At 51.9% G+C, this 21,377-nt stretch overlaps 1 protein-coding gene across 4 annotated transcripts in view; it reads right to left on the reverse strand.

The window, feature by feature from the left end:
• The window catches only part of spata20 (spermatogenesis associated 20), a 363,387-nt gene that overhangs the window by 235,982 nt on the left and 106,028 nt on the right, over window positions 1-21,377 (reverse strand). For all 4 annotated transcript variants that reach the window (XM_060844319.1, XM_060844321.1, XM_060844322.1 and 1 more), the window contains exon 13: window positions 14,961-15,169. In XM_060844319.1, coding sequence (XP_060700302.1) covers window positions 14,961-15,169 — 209 coding nt within the window. The remainder of the gene's footprint in view (window positions 1-14,960; window positions 15,170-21,377) is intronic.

A 21,377-nucleotide genomic window follows, 5' to 3' on the forward strand; every position in this document is an offset into this window, starting at 1 on the left:
AGAGAGGGAGAGAACGAGCGTCACAGAGAGTGAGAGAGCGAGCGAGTGTCACAGAGAGGGAGAGAGCGAGAGAGTGTCACAGAGAGGAAGAGAGCGAGCGAGCGTCAAAGAGAGGGAAAGAACGAGCGTCACAGAGAGGGAGATGAGCGAACGAGCGTCACAGAGAGGGAGAGAACGAGCGTCGCAGAGAGGGAGAGAGCGAACGAGCGTCGCAGAGAGGGAGAGAGCGAACGAGCGTCACAGAGAGGGGGAGCGCGAACGAGCGTCACAGAGAGGGGGAGCGCGAACGAGCGTCACAGAGAGGGGGAGAGCGAGCGAGCGTCACAGAGAGGGGGAGAGCGAGCGAGCGTCACAGAGAGGAAGAGAACAAGCGCCACAGAGAGGGAGAGAGCGAACGAGCGTCAGAGAGGGAGAGAGCGAGCGAGCGAGCGTAACAGAGAGGGAGAGAGCGAGCGTCACAGAGAGGGAGAGAGGGAGCGAGCGTCACAGGGAGGGAGAGAGGGAGCGAGCGTCACAGGGAGGGAGATGAGCGAACGAGCGTCACAGAGAGGGAGAGAGCGAACGAGCGTCACAGAGAGGGAGAGAGCGAACGAGCATCACAGAGAGGGAGATGAAAGAACGAGCCTCACAGAGAGGGAGAGTGCGAGCGTCACATAGAGGGAGAGTGCGAACGTCACATAGAGGGAGAGTGCAAGCGAGAGTCACAGAGAGGGAGAGAGCGAACGAGCGTCACAGAGGGAGAGAGCGAACGAGCGTCACAGAGGGAGAGAGCGAACGAGCGTCACAGAGAGGGAGAGAGCGAACGAGCGTCACAGAGAGGGAGAGAGCGAACGAGCGTCACAGAGAGGGAGAGAGCGAACGAGCGTCACAGAGAGGGAGATGAACGAACGAGCCTCACAGAGAGGGAGAGTGCGAGCGTCACATAGAGGGAGAGTGCGAACGTCACATAGAGGGAGAGTGCAAGCGAGCGTCACAGAGAGGGAGAGAGCGAACGAGCGTCACAGAGGGAGAGAGCGAACGAGCGTCACAGAGGGAGAGAGCGAACGAGCGTCACAGAGAGGGAGAGAGCGAACGAGCGTCACAGAGAGGGAGAGAGCGAACGAGCGTCACAGAGAGGGAGAGAGCGAACGAGCGTCACAGAGAGGGAGAGAGCGAACGAGCGTCACAGAGAGGGAGAGAGCGAACGAGCGTCACAGACAGGGAGATGAGCATCACAGAGAGGGAGAGAGCGAGCGTCACCGAGAGGGAGAGAGCGAGCGAGCGTCACAGAGAGGAAGAGAGCGAGCGAGCGTCACAGAGAGGAAGAGAGCGAACGAGCGTCACAGAGAGGAAGAGAGCGAACGAGCGTCACAGAGAGGAAGAGAGCGAGCGAGCGAGCGTCACAGAGAGGGAGAGCGCGAGCAAGCATCACAGAGAGGGAGAGCGCGAGCAAGCGTCACAGAGAGGAAGAGAACGAGCGTCACAGAGAGGGAGAGAGCGAGCGAGCGAGCGTCACAGAGAGGGAGAGAGCGAACGAGCGTCACAGAGAGGGAGAGAGCGTGCGAGCGAGCGTCACAGAGAGGGAGAGAGCGAGCAAGCGTCACAGAGAGGGCGATGAGCGAACGAGCGTCACAGAGAGGGAGAGAGCGAGCGAGCGTCACAGAGAGGGAGATGAGCGAACGAGCGTCACAGAGAGGGAGATGAGCGAGCGAGCGTCACAGAGAGGGAGAGAGCGAGCGAGCGTCACAGAGAGGGAGAGAGCGAGCGTGCGTCACAGAGAGGGAGATGAGCATCACAGAGAGGGAGAGAGCGAGCGTCACAGAGAGGGAGAGCGCGAGCAAGCGTCACAGAGAGGGAGAGAGCGAGCGAGCGTCACAGAGAGGGAGAGAGCGAGCGAGCGTCACAGAGAGGGAGAGCGCGAGCGAGCGTCACAGAGAGGGAGAGCGCGAGCGAGCGTCCCAGAGAGGGAGAGAGCAAGCGAACGTCCCAGAGAGGGAGAGAGCGAGCGTCACAGAGAGGGAGAGAGCAAATGAGCGTCACAGAGAGGGAGAGAGCGAGCGTCAGAGAGGGAGAGCGCAAATGAGCGTCACAGAGAGGGAGAGAGCGAGCGAGCGTCACAGAGAGGGAGAGTGAGCGAGCGTCACAGAGAGGGAGAGAGCGAGTGAGCGTCACAGAGAGGGAGAGAGCAAATGAGCGTCAGAGAGAGGGAGAGAGCAAATGAGTGTAACAGAGAGGGAGAGAGCAAATGAGTGTCACAGAGAGGGAGAGAGCGAGTGAGCGTCACAGAGAGGGAGAGAGCGAGTGAGCGTCACAGAGAGGGAGAGCGCGAGTGAGCGTCACAGAGAGGGAGAGCGTGAGCGAGCGTCACAGAGAGGGAGAGAGCGAACGAGCGTCACAGAGAGGGAGAGAGCAAATGAGCGTCACAGAGAGGGAGAGAGCGAGCGAGCGTCCCAGAGAGGGAGAGCGAGCGAGCGTCCCAGAGAGGGAGAGAACGAGCGTCACAGAGAGGGAGAGAGCGAGCGAGCGTCACAGAGAGGGAGAGAGCGAGCGTCACAGAGAGGGAGAGAGCGAGCGAGCGTCCCAGAGAGGGAGAGAGCGAGCGTCCCAGAGAGGGAGAGAGCGAGCGAGCGTCCCAGAGAGGGAGAGAGCGAGCGAGCGTCCCAGAGAGGGAGAGAGCGAGCGAGCGTCCCAGAGAGGGAGAGAGCGAGCGAGCGTCCCAGAGAGGGAGAGAGCGAGCGTCACAGAGAGGGAGAGAGCAAATGAGCGTCACAGAGAGGGAGAGAGCGAGTGAGCGTCACAGAGAGGGAGAGAGCGAGTGAGCGTCACAGAGAGGGAGAGAGCGAGTGAGCGTCACAGAGAGGGAGAGAGCGAACAAGCGTCAGAGAGGGAGAGCGCAAATGAGCGTCACAGAGAGGGAGAGAGCGAGTGAGCGTCACAGAGAGGGAGAGAGCGAGTGAGCGTCACAGAGAGGGAGAGAGCAAATAAGCGTCACAGAGAGGGAGAGAGCGAGCGTCACAGAGAGGGAGAGAGCGAGCGTCACAGAGAGGGAGAGAGCGAGCGAGCGTCCCAGAGAGGGAGAGAGCGAGTGAGCGTCACAGAGAGGGAGAGAGCGAGTGAGCGTCACAGAGAGGGAGAGAGCAAATGAGCGTCACAGAGAGGGAGAGAGCAAATGAGCGTCACAGAGAGGGAGAGAGCAAATGAGCGTCACAGAGAGGGAGAGAGCAAATGAGCGTCACAGAGAGGGAGAGAGCGAGTGAGCGTCACAGAGAGTGAGAACGCGAGCGAGCGTCACAGAGAGGGAGAGCGTGAGCGAGCGTCACAGAGAGGGAGATGAGCATCACAGAGAGGGAGAGAGCGAGCGTCACAGAGAGGGAGAGAGCGAGCGAGCTTCACAGAGAGGGAGAGAGCGAGCGAGCGTCCCAGAGAGGGAGATGAGCATCACAGAGAGGGAGAGAGCGAGCGTCCCAGAGAGGGAGAGAGCGAGCGAGCGTCCCAGAGAGGTAGAGAGCGAGCGTCACAGAGAGGGAGAGAGCGAGCGAGCGTCACAGAGAGGGAGAGAGCGAGCGAGCGTCACAGAGAGGGAGAGAGCGAGCGAGCGTCACAGAGAGGGAGAGATCGAACGAGCGTCAGAGAGGGAGAGCGTGAGCAAGCGTCACAGAGAGGGAGAGAGCGAACGAGCGTTACAGAGAGGGAGAGAGCGAACAAGCGTCAGAGAGAGGGAGAGAGCGAACGAGCGTCACAGAGGGAGAGCGCGAACAAGCGTCAGAGAGGGAGAGAGCAAATGAGCGTCACAGAGAGGGAGAGAGCGAACGAGTGTCACAGAGAGGGAGAGAGCGAATGAGCGTCACAGAGGGAGAGCGCGAACAAGCGTCAGAGAGGGAGAGAGCAAATGAGCGTCACAGAGAGGGAGAGAGCGAGCAACGTCACAGAGAGGGAGAGAGCGAACGAGCGTCACAGAGGGAGAGAGCGAACGAGCGTCACAGAGAGGGAGAGAGCGAACGAGCGTCACAGAGAGGGAGAGAGCGAACGAGCCTCACAGAGAGGGAGATGAACGAACGAGCCTCACAGAGAGGGAGAGTGCGAGCGTCACAGAGGGAGAGCGCGAGCGTCACAGAGAGGGAGAGAGCGAGCGTCACAGAGAGGGAGAGCGCGAACAAGCGTCAGAGAGGGAGAGAGCAAATGAGCGTCACAGAGAGGAAGAGAACGAGCGTCACAGAGAGGGAGAGAGCGAGCGAGCGTCACAGAGAGGAAGAGAACAAGCGTCACAGAGAGGGAGAGAGCGAACGAGCATCACAGAGAGGGAGAGAGCGAGCAAGCGAGCGTCACAGAGAGGGAGATGAGCGAACGAGCGTCACAGAGAGGGAGAGAGCGAGCAAGCGTCACAGAGAGGGAGATGAGCATCACAGAGAGGGAGAGAGCGAGCGTCCCAGAGAGGGAGAGAGCGAGCGAGCGTCCCAGAGAGGGAGAGAGCGAGCGTCACAGAGAGGGAGAGAGCGAGCGAGCGTCACAGAGAGGGAGAGAGCGAGCGAGCGTCACAGAGAGGGAGAGAGCGAGCGAGCGTCACAGAGAGGGAGAGATCGAACGAGCGTCAGAGAGGGAGAGCGTGAGCAAGCGTCACAGCGAGGGAGAGAGCAAATAAGCGTCACAGAGAGGGAGAGAGCGAGCGTCACAGAGAGGGAGAGAGCGAGCGTCACAGAGAGGGAGAGAGCGAGCGAGCGTCCCAGAGAGGGAGAGAGCGAGTGAGCGTCACAGAGAGGGAGAGAGCGAGTGAGCGTCACAGAGAGGGAGAGAGCGAGTGAGCGTCACAGACAGGGAGAGAGCAAATGAGCGTCACAGAGAGGGAGAGAGCAAATGAGCGTCACAGAGAGGGAGAGAGCGAGTGAGCGTCACAGAGAGTGAGAGCGCGAGCGAGCGTCACAGAGAGGGAGAGCGTGAGCGAGCGTCACAGAGAGGGAGATGAGCATCACAGAGAGGGAGAGAGCGAGCGTCACAGAGAGGGAGAGAGCGAGCGAGCGTCACAGAGAGGGAGATGAGCATCACAGAGAGGGAGAGAGCGAGCGTCACAGAGAGGGAGAGAGCGAGCGTCACAGAGAGGGAGAGCGCGACCAAGCGTCAGAGAGGGAGAGAGCAAATGAGCGTCACAGAGAGGAAGAGAACGAGCGTCACAGAGAGGGAGTGAGCGACCGAGCGTCACAGAGAGGAAGAGAACAAGCGTCACAGAGAGGGAGAGAGCGAACGAGCATCACAGAGAGGGAGAGAGCGAGCAAGCGAGCGTCACAGAGAGGGAGATGAGCGAACGAGCGTCACAGAGAGGGAGAGAGCGAGCGAGCGTCACAGAGAGGGAAATGAGCATCACAGAGAGGGAGAGAGCGAGCGTCCCAGAGAGGGAGAGAGCGAGCGAGCGTCCCAGAGAGGTAGAGAGCGAGCGTCACAGAGAGGGAGAGAGCGAGCGAGCGTCACAGAGAGGGAGAGAGCGAGCGAGCGTCACAGAGAGGGAGAGATCGAACGAGCGTCAGAGAGGGAGAGCGTGAGCAAGCGTCACAGAGAGGGAGAGAGCGAACGAGCGTCACAGAGAGGGAGAGAGCGAACAAGCGTCAGAGAGAGGGAGAGAGCGAACGAGCGTCACAGAGGGAGAGCGCGAACAAGCGTCAGAGAGGGAGAGAGCAAATGAGCGTCACAGAGAGGGAGAGAGCGAACGAGTGTCACAGAGAGGGAGAGAGCGAATGAGCGTCACAGAGGGAGAGCGCGAACAAGCGTCAGAGAGGGAGAGAGCAAATGAGCGTCACAGAGAGGGAGAGAGCGAGCAACGTCACAGAGAGGGAGAGAGCGAACGAGCGTCACAGAGGGAGAGAGCGAACGAGCGTCACAGAGAGGGAGAGAGCGAACGAGCGTCACAGAGAGGGAGAGAGCGAACGAGCCTCACAGAGAGGGAGATGAACGAACGAGCCTCACAGAGAGGGAGAGTGCGAGCGTCACAGAGGGAGAGTGCGAACGTCACATAGAGGGAGAGTGCAAGCGAGCGTCACAGAGAGGGAGAGAGCGAACGAGCGTCACAGAGAGGGAGAGCGAACGAGCGTCACAGAGGGAGAGAGCGAACGAGCGTCACAGAGAGGGAGAGAGCGAACGAGCGTCACAGAGAGGGAGAGAGCGAACGAGCGTCACAGAGAGGGAGAGAGCGAACGAGCGTCACAGAGAGGGAGAGAGCGAACGAGCGTCACAGACAGGGAGATGAGCATCACAGAGAGGGAGAGAGCGAGCGTCACCGAGAGGGAGAGAGCGAGCGAGCGTCACAGAGAGGAAGAGAGCGAGCGAGCGTCACAGAGAGGAAGAGAGCGAGTGAGAGTCACAGAGAGAGAGAGAGCAAATGAGCGTCACAGAGAGGGAGAGCGCGAGCAAGCGTCACAGAGAGGGAGAGAGCGAGCGAGCGTCACAGAGAGGGAGAGAGCGAGCGAGCGTCACAGAGAGGGAGAGCGCGAGCGAGCGTCCCAGAGAGGGAGAGAGAAATTGAGCGTCACAGAGAGGGAGAGAGCGAGCATCACAGAGAGGGAGAGAGCAAATGAGCGTCACAGAGAGGGAGAGAGCGAGCGTCAGAGAGGGAGAGCGCAAATGAGCGTCACAGAGAGGGAGAGAGCGAGCGAGCGTCACAGAGAGGGAGAGTGAGCGAGCGTCACAGAGAGGGAGAGAGCGAGTGAGCGTCACAGAGAGGGAGAGAGCAAATGAGCGTCAGAGAGAGGGAGAGAGCAAATGAGTGTCACAGAGAGGGAGAGAGCGAACAAGCGTCACAGAGAGGGAGAGAGCGAACAAGCGTCAGAGAGGGAGAGAGCGAACAAGCGTCAGAGAGGGAGAGCGCAAATGAGCGTCACAGAGAGGGAGAGAGCAAATGAGCGTCACAGAGGGAGAGAGCGAACGAGCGTCACAGAGGGAGAGAGCGAACGAGCGTCACAGAGGGAGAGAGCGAACGAGCGTCACAGAGAGGGAGAGAGCGAACGAGCGTCACAGAGAGGGAGAGAGCGAACGAGCGTCACAGAGAGGGAGAGAGCGAACGAGCGTCACAGACAGGGAGATGAGCATCACAGAGAGGGAGAGAGCGAGCGTCACAGAGAGGGAGAGAGCGAGCGAGCGTCACAGAGAGGAAGAGAGCGAGCGAGCGTCACAGAGAGGAAGAGTGAACGAGCGTCACAGAGAGGAAGAGAGCGAACGAGCGTCACAGAGAGGAAGAGAGCGAACGAGCGTCACAGAGAGGAAGAGAGCGAACGAGCGTCACAGAGAGGAAGAGAGCGAACGAGCGTCACAGAGAGGAAGAGAGCGAACGAGCGTCACAGAGAGGGAGAGCGCGAGCAAGCATCACAGAGAGGGAGAGCGCGAGCAAGCGTCACAGAGAGGGAGAGCGCGAGCGAGTGTCACAGAGAGGGAGAGAGCGAGCAAGCGTCACAGAGAGGGCGATGAGCGAACGAGCGTCACAGAGAGGGAGAGAGCGAGTGAGAGTCACAGAGAGGGAGAGAGCGAGTGAGAGTCACAGAGAGAGAGAGAGCAAATGAGCGTCACAGAGAGGGAGAGCGCGAGCAAGCGTCACAGAGAGGGAGAGAGCGAGCGAGCGTCACAGAGAGGGAGAGAGCGAGCGAGCGTCACAGAGAGGGAGAGCGCGAGCGAGCGTCCCAGAGAGGGAGAGAGCGAGCGAGCGTCACAGAGAGGGAGAGAGCGAACGAGCGTCACAGACAGGGAGATGAGCATCACAGAGAGGGAGAGAGCGAGCGTCACAGAGAGGGAGAGAGCGAGCGAGCGTCACAGAGAGGAAGAGAGCGAGCGAGCGTCACAGAGAGGAAGAGAGCGAGCGAGCGTCACAGAGAGGAAGAGAGCGAACGAGCGTCACAGAGAGGAAGAGAGCGAACGAGCGTCACAGAGAGGAAGAGAGCGAACGAGCGTCACAGAGAGGAAGAGAGCGAACGAGCGTCACAGAGAGGGAGAGCGCGAGCAAGCATCACAGAGAGGGAGAGCGCGAGCAAGCGTCACAGAGAGGGAGAGCGCGAGCGAGCGTCACAGAGAGGGAGAGAGCGAGCAAGCGTCACAGAGAGGGCGATGAGCGAACGAGCGTCACAGAGAGGGAGAGAGCGAGTGAGAGTCACAGAGAGGGAGAGAGCGAGTGAGAGTCACAGAGAGAGAGAGAGCAAATGAGCGTCACAGAGAGGGAGAGCGCGAGCAAGCGTCACAGAGAGGGAGAGAGCGAGCGAGCGTCACAGAGAGGGAGAGAGCGAGCGAGCGTCACAGAGAGGGAGAGCGCGAGCGAGCGTCCCAGAGAGGGAGAGAGCAAATGAGCGTCACAGAGAGGGAGAGAGCGAGCGTCAGAGAGGGAGAGCGCAAATGAGCGTCACAGAGAGGGAGAGAGCGAGCGAGCGTCACAGAGAGGGAGAGAGCGAGCGAGCGTCACAGAGAGGGAGAGTGAGCGAGCGTCACAGAGAGGGAGAGAGCGAGCGTCACAGAGAGGGAGAGAGCAAATGAGCGTCAGAGAGAGGGAGAGAGCAAATGAGTGTAACAGAGAGGGAGAGAGCGAGTGAGCGTCACAGAGAGGGAGAGAGCAAATGAGCGTCAGAGAGAGGGAGAGAGCAAATGAGTGTCACAGAGAGGGAGAGAGCGAACAAGCGTCACAGAGAGGGAGAGAGCGAACAAGCGTCAGAGAGGGAGAGAGCGAACAAGCGTCAGAGAGGGAGAGCGCAAATGAGCGTCACAGAGAGGGAGAGAGCAAATGAGCGTCACAGAGAGGGAGAGAGCGAGTGAGCGTCACAGAGAGGGAGAGAGCGAGTGAGCGTCACAGAGAGGGAGAGAGCGAACGAGCGTCAGAGAGGGAGAGAGCAAATGAGCGTCACAGAGAGGGAGAGAGCGAGCGAGCGTCCCAGAGAGGGAGAGTGAGCGAGCGTCCCAGAGAGGGAGAGAGCGAGCGTCACATAGAGGGAGAGAGCGAGCGAGCGTCCCAGAGAGGGAGAGAGCGAGCGTCACAGAGAGGGAGAGAGCGAGCGTCACAGAGAGGGAGAGAGCAAATGAGCGTCACAGAGAGGGAGAGAGCAAATGAGCGTCACAGAGAGGGAGAGAGCAAATGAGCATCACAGAGAGGGAGAGAGCGAACAAGCGTCAGAGAGGGAGAGCGCAAATGAGCGTCACAGAGAGGGAGAGAGCGAGTGAGCGTCACAGAGAGGGAGAGAGCGAGTGAGCGTCACAGAGAGGGAGAGAGCAAATAAGCGTCACAGAGTGGGAGAGAGCGTGCGTCACAGAGAGGGAGAGAGCGAGCGAGCGTCCCAGAGAGGGAGAGAGCGAGTGAGCGTCACAGAGAGGGAGAGAGCGAGTGAGCGTCACAGAGAGGGAGAGAGCAAATGAGCGTCACAGAGAGGGAGAGAGCGAGCGAGCGTCACAGAGAGGGAGAGAGCGAACGAGCGTCAGAGAGGGAGAGCGCGAACAAGCGTCAGAGAGGGAGAGAGCAAATGAGCGTCACAGAGAGGAAGAGAACGAGCGTCACAGAGAGGGAGAGAGCGAGCGAGCGTCACAGAGAGGAAGAGAACAAGCGTCACAGAGAGGGAGAGAGCGAACGAGCATCACAGAGAGGGAGAGAGCGAGCAAGCGAGCGTCACAGAGAGGGAGATGAGCGAACGAGCGTCACAGCGAGGGAGAGAGCGAGCGAGCGTCACAGAGAGGGAGAGAGCGAGCGTCACAGAGAGGGAGAGAGCGAGCGAGCGTCCCAGAGAGGGAGAGAGCGAGCGAGCGTCCCAGAGAGGGAGAGAGCGAGCGAGCGTCCCAGAGAGGGAGAGAGCGAGCGAGCGTCCCAGAGAGGGAGAGAGCGAGCGTCACAGAGAGGGAGAGAGCGAGCGAGCATCACAGAGAGGGAGAGAGCGAGCGAGCGTCACAGAGAGGGAGAGAGCGAGCGAGCGTCACAGAGAGGGAGAGAGCGAGCGAGCGTCACAGAGAGGGAGAGAGCGAGCGAGCGTCAGAGAGGGAGAGCGTGAGCAAGCGTCACAGAGAGGGAGAGAGCGAACGAGCGTCACAGAGAGGGAGAGAGCGAACAAGCGTCAGAGAGGGAGAGAGCGAACAAGCGTCAGAGAGAGGGAGTGAGCGAACGAGCGTCACAGAGGGAGAGCGCGAACAAGCGTCAGAGAGGGAGAGAGCAAATGAGCGTCACAGAGAGGGAGAGAGCGAACGAGCGTCACAGAGAGGGAGAGAGCGAATGAGCGTCACAGAGGGAGAGCGCGAACAAGCGTCAGAGAGGGAGAGAGCAAATGAGCGTCACAGAGAGGGAGAGAGCGAGCAACGTCACAGAGAGGGAGAGAGCGAGCGAGCGTCACAGAGAGGAAGAGAACAAGCGTCACAGAGAGGGAGAGAGCGAACGAGCATCACAGAGAGGGAGAGAGCGAGCAAGCGAGCGTCACAGAGAGGGAGATGAGCGAACGAGCGTCACAGAGAGGGAGAGAGCGAACGAGCGTCACAGAGAGGGAGAGAGCGAACGAGCGTCACAGAGAGGGAGAGAGCGAACGAGCGTCACAGAGAGGGAGATGAGCATCACAGAGAGGGAGAGAGCGAGCGTCACAGAGAGAGAGAGTGAGCGAGCGTCACAGAGAGGGAGAGAGCGAACAAACGTCAGAGAGGGAGAGAGCAAATGAGCGTCACAGAGAGGGAGAGAGCGAACGAGCGTCACAGAGAGGGAGAGAGCAAATGAGCGTCACAGTGAGGGAGAGAGCAAATGAGCGTCACAGAGAGGAAGAGAACGAGCGTCACAGAGAGGGAGAGAGCGAGCGAGCGTCACAGAGAGGAAGAGAACAAGCGTCACAGAGAGGGAGAGAGCGAACGAGCGTCACAGAGAGGGAGAGAGCGAACGAGCGTCACAGAGAGGGAGAATGCGAGCAAGTGAGCGTCACAGAGAGGGAGATGAGAGAGCGAGAGTCACAGGAAGGGAGATGAGCGAGCGAGCGAGCGTCACAGAGAGGGAGAGAGCGAGCGAGCGTCACAGAGAGGGAGATGAGCGAGCGAGGGTCACAGAGAGGGAGATGAGCGAGCAAGTGCCACAAAGAGAGAGTAGGAAGCAACCGCCACAGCGAGGAGGGAGAGTGAGAAACATGTAGAGAGTGCAAGCGATACAGAGAGGGAGGGAAAGAGTGACAGAGAGTGACAGAGAGGGAGTGAGTCAGAGAGGGAGAGCAAGAGCAAGAGCTAGCGACACAGAGAAGTAGTGGGGGAGGGCGAGAGAGAGAGAGACAGACAGGCAGACAGAGTGAGCAAACGAGTGACACAGACATTTAGGGAGTGAGCAGCGCAGAGAGGAAGAGACAGTGAGCGACACAGAGTAGGAGAGAAAGCAAGTGTGAGAGCAAAAGCCAATGAAAGGGGTAGGCAGACTGTGCAATTATTGAAAATAGGCCGGGGAAATAAGAAAGGTTCAAATAGCATCCCCAGAAAATCAGTATCCCTGTATCTATCATATAATTTTACAGACTTTGTTTATATTACTACATATACGCAAGTAATACTCAATCTCATGTAAAAGTCGACCCCTTATCTTTGGCCAAAGAAATCTGGAATTTTCCATATATCTCAATTAAAAGTCAACTCTAATTCTTCGCAGATAACAGATCAACATTGAGGAGTCAGTGTACCAGCCATCCCACTCTGTTCCAAGTCTTCCAATCTGGCTGCCGTCATGCTCCACTCTGGGTTTTCATAATTATTGCAATTTCTTGTTTTTTCTATTTTTCATTCTGAGATCAACTGGGCTTCTGCTAATGATACTGTATGAATTTGGACAGGCATGAATTTCAGCCCCTCAAAAGTAGTATGCATGTAATAGTCGAGCTGTAAACTTAATCTTAACAAGTAGTCAAACAATTCCGTTATTACTCAAGTATATATGGGTATGTGCTGGGATACCTTGCTGATATTTTTCTCCACAATCCAGAGGTATTTGGGTTAAGAAGAGAAATCTAAAATTTAACACAAGGATCTCGACCTTAACCTCGTGTGATCTCGTAAAACAAATGATACTCTGAAGCCAATTTTACAGTTGTCTTGATTTTTACTTTCATGAAGTCAACATCCCGTTTCTGAAGTTGATATACACATGAGAAACTAACAAGGCCAGGGGTATGTGAATTTGCAGCAAGTAAGACACAGGCTACAAATGAGTGTAACTTCAAAACAATGATTGCTCTGGCAATGAGCAAGGTATGCAAATACACAAAATGGACCTGAACGATACATGAGGCACAACATGTGGGCGGCACGGTGGCACAGTGGTTAGCACTGCTGCCTCACAGCGCCTGAGACCCGGGTTCAATTCCCGACTCAGGCGACTGGCTGTGTGGAGTTTGCACGTTCTCCCCGTGTCAGCGTGGGTTTCCTCCGGGTGCTCCGGTTTCCTCCCACAGTCCAAAGATGTGCGGGTCAGGTGAATTGGCCATGCTAAATTGCCCATAGTGTTAGGTAAGGGGTAAATGTAGGGGTATGGGTGGGTTTCGCTTCGGCGGGTCGGTGTGGACTTGTTGGGCCGAAGGGCCTGTTTCCACACTGTAAATCTAATCTAATCTAATCTAAACAACATATAGCTTTGGCACCAACAGATAGTCATGACTGATGTAAGAGAACAATTCTATCATGTACCCAGCTCATTTTCCTTTACTGCTGACATGTCAAAACAACTTAATCTTACAGAGCCAGTGTCCATTCTTGCCCTCATTTATTTGAGGTAAGAGAATTAACCCAAGCTGTTCCTTTGGCACAACCATTCAGTTGGATTTCTGCTACTCCAAGCTGCACGTTTACATCTCAAACGTCATTCTCAGGAGATTGAAGACGACAGGTTCATTAACATCCAAGGACATGTTATAACAACAAAAGGAAGAACTAATTCACATTCAGTTTTTGTCAGTCACATCCTTAGGACACCCTAAAGCACATCACAATCATTATATTGAGTAACTAATGTGCTCAAGCGTAGTCATGTATTGCACAGATAACTAGGGCAACTAATTTATCAGGAACAAGGTCCTCAACAGCAATCAGATAAATGGCAGATCATCTATTTTGGTTGCTGTTTGAGGGACACATGTGAGCAGGACACCAGAAGAACTTTCCACACTTCTACAAATAGAATGAAGTGAAATGCAGTGAATTAAGTCCCTTACAAGCCACTGGGCAAAATGCCTGCATATGCTGGAGATTAGAAATGGAAAAAGAAAATATTAGATATACTCAGTAGGACAAACACCATCTGCAGACAAAGTTTCCATTTCAGTTTCAAAGTTTACATTTCATTTCATTCATAAGTCAGCAACCCTTTCTAAAACATCACAATTTTCTAGAAAAAAATGCGAACAGCTAACATCTAAATTTTGGGCGGCACGGTGGCACAGTGGTTAGCACTGCTGCCTCACAGCGCCAGAGACCCGGGTTCAATTCCCGACTCAGGCGACTGACTGTGTGGAGTTTGCACATTCTCCCCGTGTCTGCATGGGTTTCCTCCGGGTACTCCGGTTTCCTCCCACAGTCTAAAGATGTGCAGGTCAGGTGAATTGGCCATGCTAAATTGCCTGTAGTGTTAGATAAGGGGTAAATGTAGGGGTATGGGTGGATTGCGCTTCGGCGGGTCGGTGTGGACTTGTTGGGCCGAAGGGCCTGTTTCCACACTGTAAGTAATCTAATCTAAATGATTGCTGGCTTGTACAATTTGAGATGGTCATTATGGTCTTCTGTAACTTGCTTCACTGAAATGAATTATCTACACCAACTAAATCTACTTGCTTAAACATTTCATGAACTTCAATCAGATCAGCCCGAGAAGCCTATGTTTGCTGAAGGTCACGGAACTGAGCAACCTAAGATTCATTAAATGAGAAAGAAATTGGAAGCAAAAACACAAATTGCTGAAAAACTTAGCAGCTCGGTCAGAATCTTTGGAGAGAAAGCTTTAACGTTTCAGGTCCAGAGTCACTTGTTCAGAATTCCAGAACTTCTTCAGAAATCTGAGGCTCTCCTTTCCATCTTTTAGAAAGTTTGAGCATCACTCACATTTCAGAACCAACTCGGAAAACAAGCAAAATCAAACAAAATGCTTTAAAACACAAATCTGACAAACGAACTTCGGAAAAGGTGATTAGAATTCAGATTGCTTCCAGCTTAGGCCAGAGCAACAAGAATATTTTTACACTTGTGTGAGCACTCTCACTAGGCTGAACTCAATCATGTAATATATTCCTCTGTGCATTGGTCTCTAACTCTGTGCTGACTTTGCAGAAAACTGCTAATAGCGATCACCGTATCCCAAGTGACTTGACTAAGATTGCAATTCTGTCAAATTTATACTGGCACATGTCAGGCATGGCTCAGTTTTAAAAACATTACTACTAAGTCTGGAAATCAAGGAGTACAACTCAAAAGCCACATAGACCCCTCATCCAGGTAGATATTCAAACTAAAGGACAGCTGCACTATCAGAGGTGCCATTCTAATGGACACGACATTAATCAAGGCTGAGCCTGTCCTCACATTTGGGATAAAAAGAAACTACAGAAAAATTCTTAAGAAAACAGGGTAGTTCCCACCTACACAAATGTCAAGGGAATAGTTATCCCTCAACAAACATCATTTAAAAAATTGACAAGTTGTTATCTCATCACTGTTTGTTGGAACTTGCTCCTGCGCTGCCACAATCAACCGTGACAACATTTCTAAAGTACTTCATTGGCTAGGAGCCACATTGAGATATCCTGTGTTCAAGGAAAATGTTTTGTAAATGCAAGTTGCTTCATTCCACATAAATTTAAAAAACATGGTGAAGCACTCATCAACAGATTTGCAGTAAGTGAACTGTGATGTAACTGATGATTATCAAAGACTTTCAAATCCCAAAATGCTCCAGCAACTATCTTGAAGGTGGACAACAATGGAAGTGAACACTATACTATCAGAGATGATAAAAATGAAATAAAATCCTTCAGATATGAAATACTCACCTTCTTTGAGACGAATTAACACTGATGGATCGTGGGCATCATCAGAAAAGTAGGCAAATCCTTTAGCATCCCAGAACAAGGAATCCTGTTCTTGCTGCAGCTTCACAGCCCAGTCCAACCACTGCTCATCAAAGGAAGCTTCATACAGGTCCAACAGGCCACGAATAACGAATGCATAGTCAGCCAGAAACCCATGGATCGGTGTGGCTCTGAAAACACATCATAATAGGCACTAATTAAGTCGGATTCTGTTGGTGCAGCATCACATTGCTTATTCACCAGTGGCTGATTTTCTTTACTATATACATCAAGTGAGAGCTAATATATTACTGCTAGAGCCCTACAACTTTAATCTGTTTGCAGGACTTTGATAGCCAACCCTCCCAAACCTGCGAACTCCACGACATGGAAAAACAAGCACAAGCAGATGCATGGAAACACCATGTTTCCCTCCAAGTCACAATACTTCCCCGATTTAGGCATAAATCATCATTCAAAGTTTGTGAAAAGATTTGTAGTTCGGGTGCTCATTGTTGTGGTTCTGCTCGCCGAGCTGGGAATTTGTGTTGTAGACGTTTCGTCCCCTGTCTAGGTGACATCCTCAGTGCTTGGGAGCCTCCTGTGAAGCGCTTCTGTGATCTTTCCTCTGGCTTTTGTAGTGGTTTGAGTCTGCCGCTTCAGATTGCCAGTTCCAGCTGTCCGTTGCAGTGGCCGGTATATCAGGTCCAGATCGATGTGCTTATTGATTGAATCTGTGGATGAGTGCCATGCCTCTAGGAATTCCCTGGCCGTTCTCTGTTTGGCTTGTCCTACAATAGTAGTGTTAGGACTAGCCACACTACCATACATTAAGAGCATTTCCGAACTGACAGCCAGACTACTGCGACCACAAGGACTCATAACAGCACACAAACCAACAGCCACTCTCAGACAACAACTCACCAGAACGAAGGACCCGATACTCAGCAGGAGCAAAACCAATATAGTGTACAAAATCCCATGCAAGGACTGCACAAAACACTGCATAGGACAAACAGGAAGAAAGCTAACGATTCACATCCATGAACACCAACTAGCCATGAAACGACACAACCAGCTATCCTTAGTAGCCACACACGCAGATGACAAGCAACATGAATTCGACTGGGACAACACTACTATTATAGGACAAGCCAAACAGAGAACAGCCAGGGAATTCCCAGAGGCATGGCACTCATCCACAGATTCAATCAATAAGCACATCGACCTGGACACAATATACCGACTACTGCAACAGACAGCTGGAACTGAATCTGAATCGGCAGACTCAAACCACTACAAATGCTGGAGGAAAGATCACAGAAGCGCTTCACAGGAGGCTCCCAAGCACTGAGGATGTCACCTAGACAGGGGACGAAACGTCTACAACACAAATTCCCAGCTCGGCGAACAGAACCACAACAATAAATCATTATTTCACTGTCACTAAGTCAAATTCTTCCAACTTCTTATCTAATAGAACCGTGGGAGAACCTACACTAGAGTTATAGTTATGCCGCACAGAAACAGGGCCTTCAGTCCAACTTGTCCACAGTGACCAGATATCCTAAACTCCTCTGGTAGCTTGCTCCATACATATACCACCCTCTGCATTAAAAAGTTCCTCAGGTCCTTCTAGATCTTTCCCCTGTCACCGTAAACCCATGCCCTCTAGCCTGGGACTCCCCCAGTCTCGGAAAAAGATCTTGGCTATTCACTCTATCCATGTCCCTCATAGTGGCTCCACAGAGGCTCAGTGGCTAGCACTGCTGCCTCACAGCGACAAGGTCCCAGGTACGATTCCAGACTCGGGCAATTATCTGCTTGAAATTTGCACACATTCTCCCCCTGTCTGCGTGGGTTTCCTCCAGTGCTTCAGTTTCATCCCACAGTCCAAAGATGTGCAGGTCAGGTGAACTGGCAGTGCTAAATTGCACATTGTATCCAGGAATATGCAGGTTTGGTGGGTTAGCCATGGGAAATGAAGTTATAGGTAGGGTGGTGGGTCTGGGTGGATTGCTCTTCAGAGGGTCGCTGTAGATTTATGTCTGATAAACTTGGTAGGCTGATGGCCCACTTCTACACTGTAGGGATTCTATGATTTTATAAACTTCTATAAAGGTCACCCCTCACTAGATACACTGCATGGGTTCAAAAAGAAGGTTCACCTTCATTGTTATAGCCAACCAAGACAGCGAATAGATATCAGCGTTGTTAGTACAATAACTATTTATTTCAAAGCTGTTGCATCCTCTCTCACTATTTCTTGGCTTTAAAAAGTTTATTCTCCCAAATAACAGAAATTGTGAACTTATTTTGTGGGGGTTATGAAAGAAGAACTTCTATCAGCATCATGGCATCCTGGTGGAGACCCAGTGCTACATAACTGCTCAGTTTTATTTCCATTAGGGAATGCAAAAGTGAATAAACCAGGTTAAAATTACAACTTAGAACAAAAACATTGGAAGAAACAAACCAAAATCAGTAAGGTAAGCTACTCTAAAGTCAAAGATATATGCCATTGATTCTAAAAATGACAGCAAGATACAGAGCTATAGAATACCACAGCACTGAGTGATGAATTTCATGCAGCAACACACCAAGAACCATCAGTGACACAGGGAATTATTCATTAAACTAACATGGGAAATAGTCAATTGAAAGTAGCAAGGTCAGTATGCAGCCCATGGCTTCTGAAAAAAAGTTGCAACAAAACGTTGAGCTGCCTTTTATTTCCTTGAGATTTGGATTAGCCTCCTGCACAGGTCAAAATTATGTTGACTTCTTTTCTTTTTCAATTTGGGTTTCTAGTTTACCTCTGTTAAATGAAGGTCTGTACCTTGGAAGCAGTGCTTAGAATTCCCCATAACAATATCATGGCACACAGACTGCTAACATCAATACGGTTCTATTGATGGCAATTTTCTCTCTGTCGCCAGATTGCACTTGTTCAGCAAATTGAACTCAGCCATAACACATCAGTGCACACTCCACAAAATACCAATTAAGCCAATTATTAGTGAGGAAGCCAGACCGAAATAAAGCATGTTGACATCTTATGTTTTACTTTGCACAAACCCAACTTTTTGTCACATGAGCAGTACTGTTAAATACTTTAGAGATGGTAAGATTAGGAACATGAGTTACCAATGAATAGAAACTAAACTGGACTGGCAAATATGGTGTTCTGACGAAGAGTCACACCACTTGAAAAGTTAACTTTGGATTTCTCTCCAATGATGCTGCTAGACCTACTGAGCTTTTTCAGCAATTTCTGTTTTTGCTTCTGATTTACAGCATCCACAGTTCTTTCGGTTTTTATTTGGCGATTACAAACTGTTGCTATAACCGCAGATCACAAGCTAAGAATCTTGCAGCCAGCAATCCATCCCCTGACTTCCCAAAGTCACAGGCACAAGTCAGCAATATGATGGATTACTTCCCATTTACCTGGTGGAGTTCGGCTCCAAAACACTCAAGAAGCTTGACACCATGCAGGACAAAGGAGCCATTTGACTGGTACCTATCCAACTGAAGGGCTTGCTACACTATTTCAGAGGACAGTTAAGAATCATTCATATTGATGTGGGTTTAGAATCACATGTGGGCCAGTCCAGGTAAAGATGACAGTTTCCTTCCTAAAGGACATGTGAGAGCCAGACGGGATTTAACAACAATGAATAGTAGCTTCATGGACACCATTAGACTTTTAGCTCCAAAGTTTCATTCAATTCAACCATGGCATGAGTGGATTTGAACACGTCACAACAACATTGCCTAGTTCCTGCATTATGAGTCCAACAACAATACCAGTAGACCATTGCCTCTGCTTTGAAAATCTCACCAGTTGGTATATGCACTTGGGTTGAAGTTAAATCAAAGATTTTCCCTCTAGACATGCAGTATTCTCAAAATACAGCCTGGATTTTAATATGAGGACTCAATACAGGGTTCTAGTACTTGAGGCAAAAAGCAAAGGAAATCAAACATCCCAGAGAAGCAGAAGAATGCTCGCCCTTCTCACAGGTGAATCTATACGATTTGGTAAATCGTTCTGGGAACGTGCAAATCAGCTGGCCTTTCAATAGAAAATATTCAGCAAAACACAACAGCTATTTGCAAAACCTGCCAGATGTATGTGGTGTAAAAATATTTGCTCAAAAGTTCTAAGTCAGCAACTAGTTACTTCACCAAATGAAATATACTTCAATAGTGAGACGTCGGGGTTCCACAAGATATGGCAGTAGTAGAACCTAGAGTTTGAGTTGACAAAAACGGAGAACAAAAGGAATGTCTCAAAGCAACTGCATTCTTGGTCAAACTCGTGGGAACTCCATACGACAAACTGAAACGCCTCAGTGTGAGCTTAATAAATATTCAACGAATAGTTAAAGCTTTACAGCAACAGTACAAGAGGATCTGGTAAATAGCGTCTCATTAATTGTACAAATGAAAATATCTAGGAATGCGTCAAATGCATTACATATGTACATTTGACTTCTTTTTGCTCAGCGACAGGATAAATTTTGTCTGAAATGTCCTGCTGGTATGACACTGCAGTCAACAAGGTAAATTGCCGGTTCAACACCAGCCATTCCTGACTTTACAGGAAGGTAGGCTACATGCATTAATGCCTGAATTTGTCACTCACATCTAAAATCACCCAGATTGACAGTCTCTCACAGAGTTCCAAGAAGTGCATAACAGTGCTTTAAGAGAAAAAAAGATAGTATTGTAGAATATGGATTAAAAAGATATGTAGGTTTAACTGATAGAGTTTTCTGAACTCTGTATGCAAACAAACTCCATCTGACAAACAAGCAAAGGATTCAATCAAACTATCGTCACAACAAACCTGTCACAGAAAGGTGAAAAATTCCTGTACAGAATCTTAGTTCTGATCAATCCCTATTATTAAAAGCTCCCACCAACTGTCATCCTACTCCATCCATTCAATTGCTGAACACTATGGCCCTTGCTAAGATGCAAGTGTTCTTCACAAAAAGAGCTCGCCACAAATAATATCAGAATGATGAGGTATAGCACGTCCAGCATCCTCCCTATCTTCATCCAGTAGTTTCAGCACCGTCAAGCACTTTGTGTCATCACCCAACACCAAAATGTGCACTTTTTAGAAACGATCACTGGCTGATGATCAAAAGACAGTTTCAATTCTCTAGTATTCCTAGCATCCGAAACACAGTGACATTTATTGAAGTAACCAACCAAACACCCTCAACAGCGTCTTTCAAAACCATGACTTGCATCACAGAAGGATAAGGACAGTAGATACATAGGAACACCACCATCTAAAAAGTCTCTCACCAATCTGACTTGGAAAGAAATTGACATTCTACCACTGGCACTGGGTCAAAACCCTTCCTTGAGGAGAAAGTGAGGACTGCAGATGCTGGAGATCAGAGCTGAAAATGTGTTGCTGGAAAGGCACAGCAGGTCAGGCAGCATCCAAGGAACAGGAGATTCGACATTTCGGGCATGAGTCCTTCTTCAGGAATGAGGAAGGTGCGCCAAGTAGGTTAAGATAAAAGGTAGGGAGGAGGGACTTGGGGGAGGGGTGTTGGAAATGCAATAGGTGGAAGGAGGTCAAGGTGAGGGTGATAGGCCGGAGTGGGGGCGGAGAGTTCAGGAAGAAGATTGCAGGTTAGGAAGGTGGTGCTGAGTTCGAGGGTTGGGACTGAGACAAGGTGGGGGGAGGGGAAATGAGGAAACTGGAGAAATCTGAGTTCATCCCTTGTGGTTGGAGGGTTCATAGGCGGAAGATGAGGTGCTCTTCCTCCAGCCGTAGAAACGGGCGGTGCGGTGTTGTGGGACTACCTCCTGCCCAAAATCCACAAACCTGACTGTCCTGGCTGACCCATTGTCTCAGTCTGCTCCTACACCACCGAACCCATCTCTGCATACCTCGACACGGTCCTGTCCCCTTTAGTCCAAGAACTCCCTACCTACGTTTGGGACATCACCCATGCCCTCAACCTCCTGCATGATTTTCGTTTCCCCAGTCCTCAATGCCTTATCTTCACCATGGACAACCAGTCCCTGTACACCTCCATCCCCCATCACGAAGGACTCAAAGCCCTCCGCTTCTTCTTTTCCCACCGTACCAACCAGTGCCCTTCCACTGACACCCTCCTTCGACTGACTGAACTGGTCCTCACTCTGAACAACTTCTCTTTCCAACCCTCCCACTTCCTCCAAACCAAAGGAGTAGCCATGGACACCCGCATGGGCCCCAGCTATGCCTGCCTCTTCGTAGGATATGTGGAACAGTCCATCTTCCGCAGCTACACTGGCACCACCTTTTCCTCTGCTACATCGATGACTGTATCGGCGCTGCCTCGTGCTCCCACGAGGAGGTTGAACAGTTCATCCACTTTACCA

Source organism: Hemiscyllium ocellatum, chromosome 25, assembly GCF_020745735.1.
Source record: "Hemiscyllium ocellatum isolate sHemOce1 chromosome 25, sHemOce1.pat.X.cur, whole genome shotgun sequence".
Taxonomy (NCBI): domain Eukaryota; kingdom Metazoa; phylum Chordata; class Chondrichthyes; order Orectolobiformes; family Hemiscylliidae; genus Hemiscyllium; species Hemiscyllium ocellatum.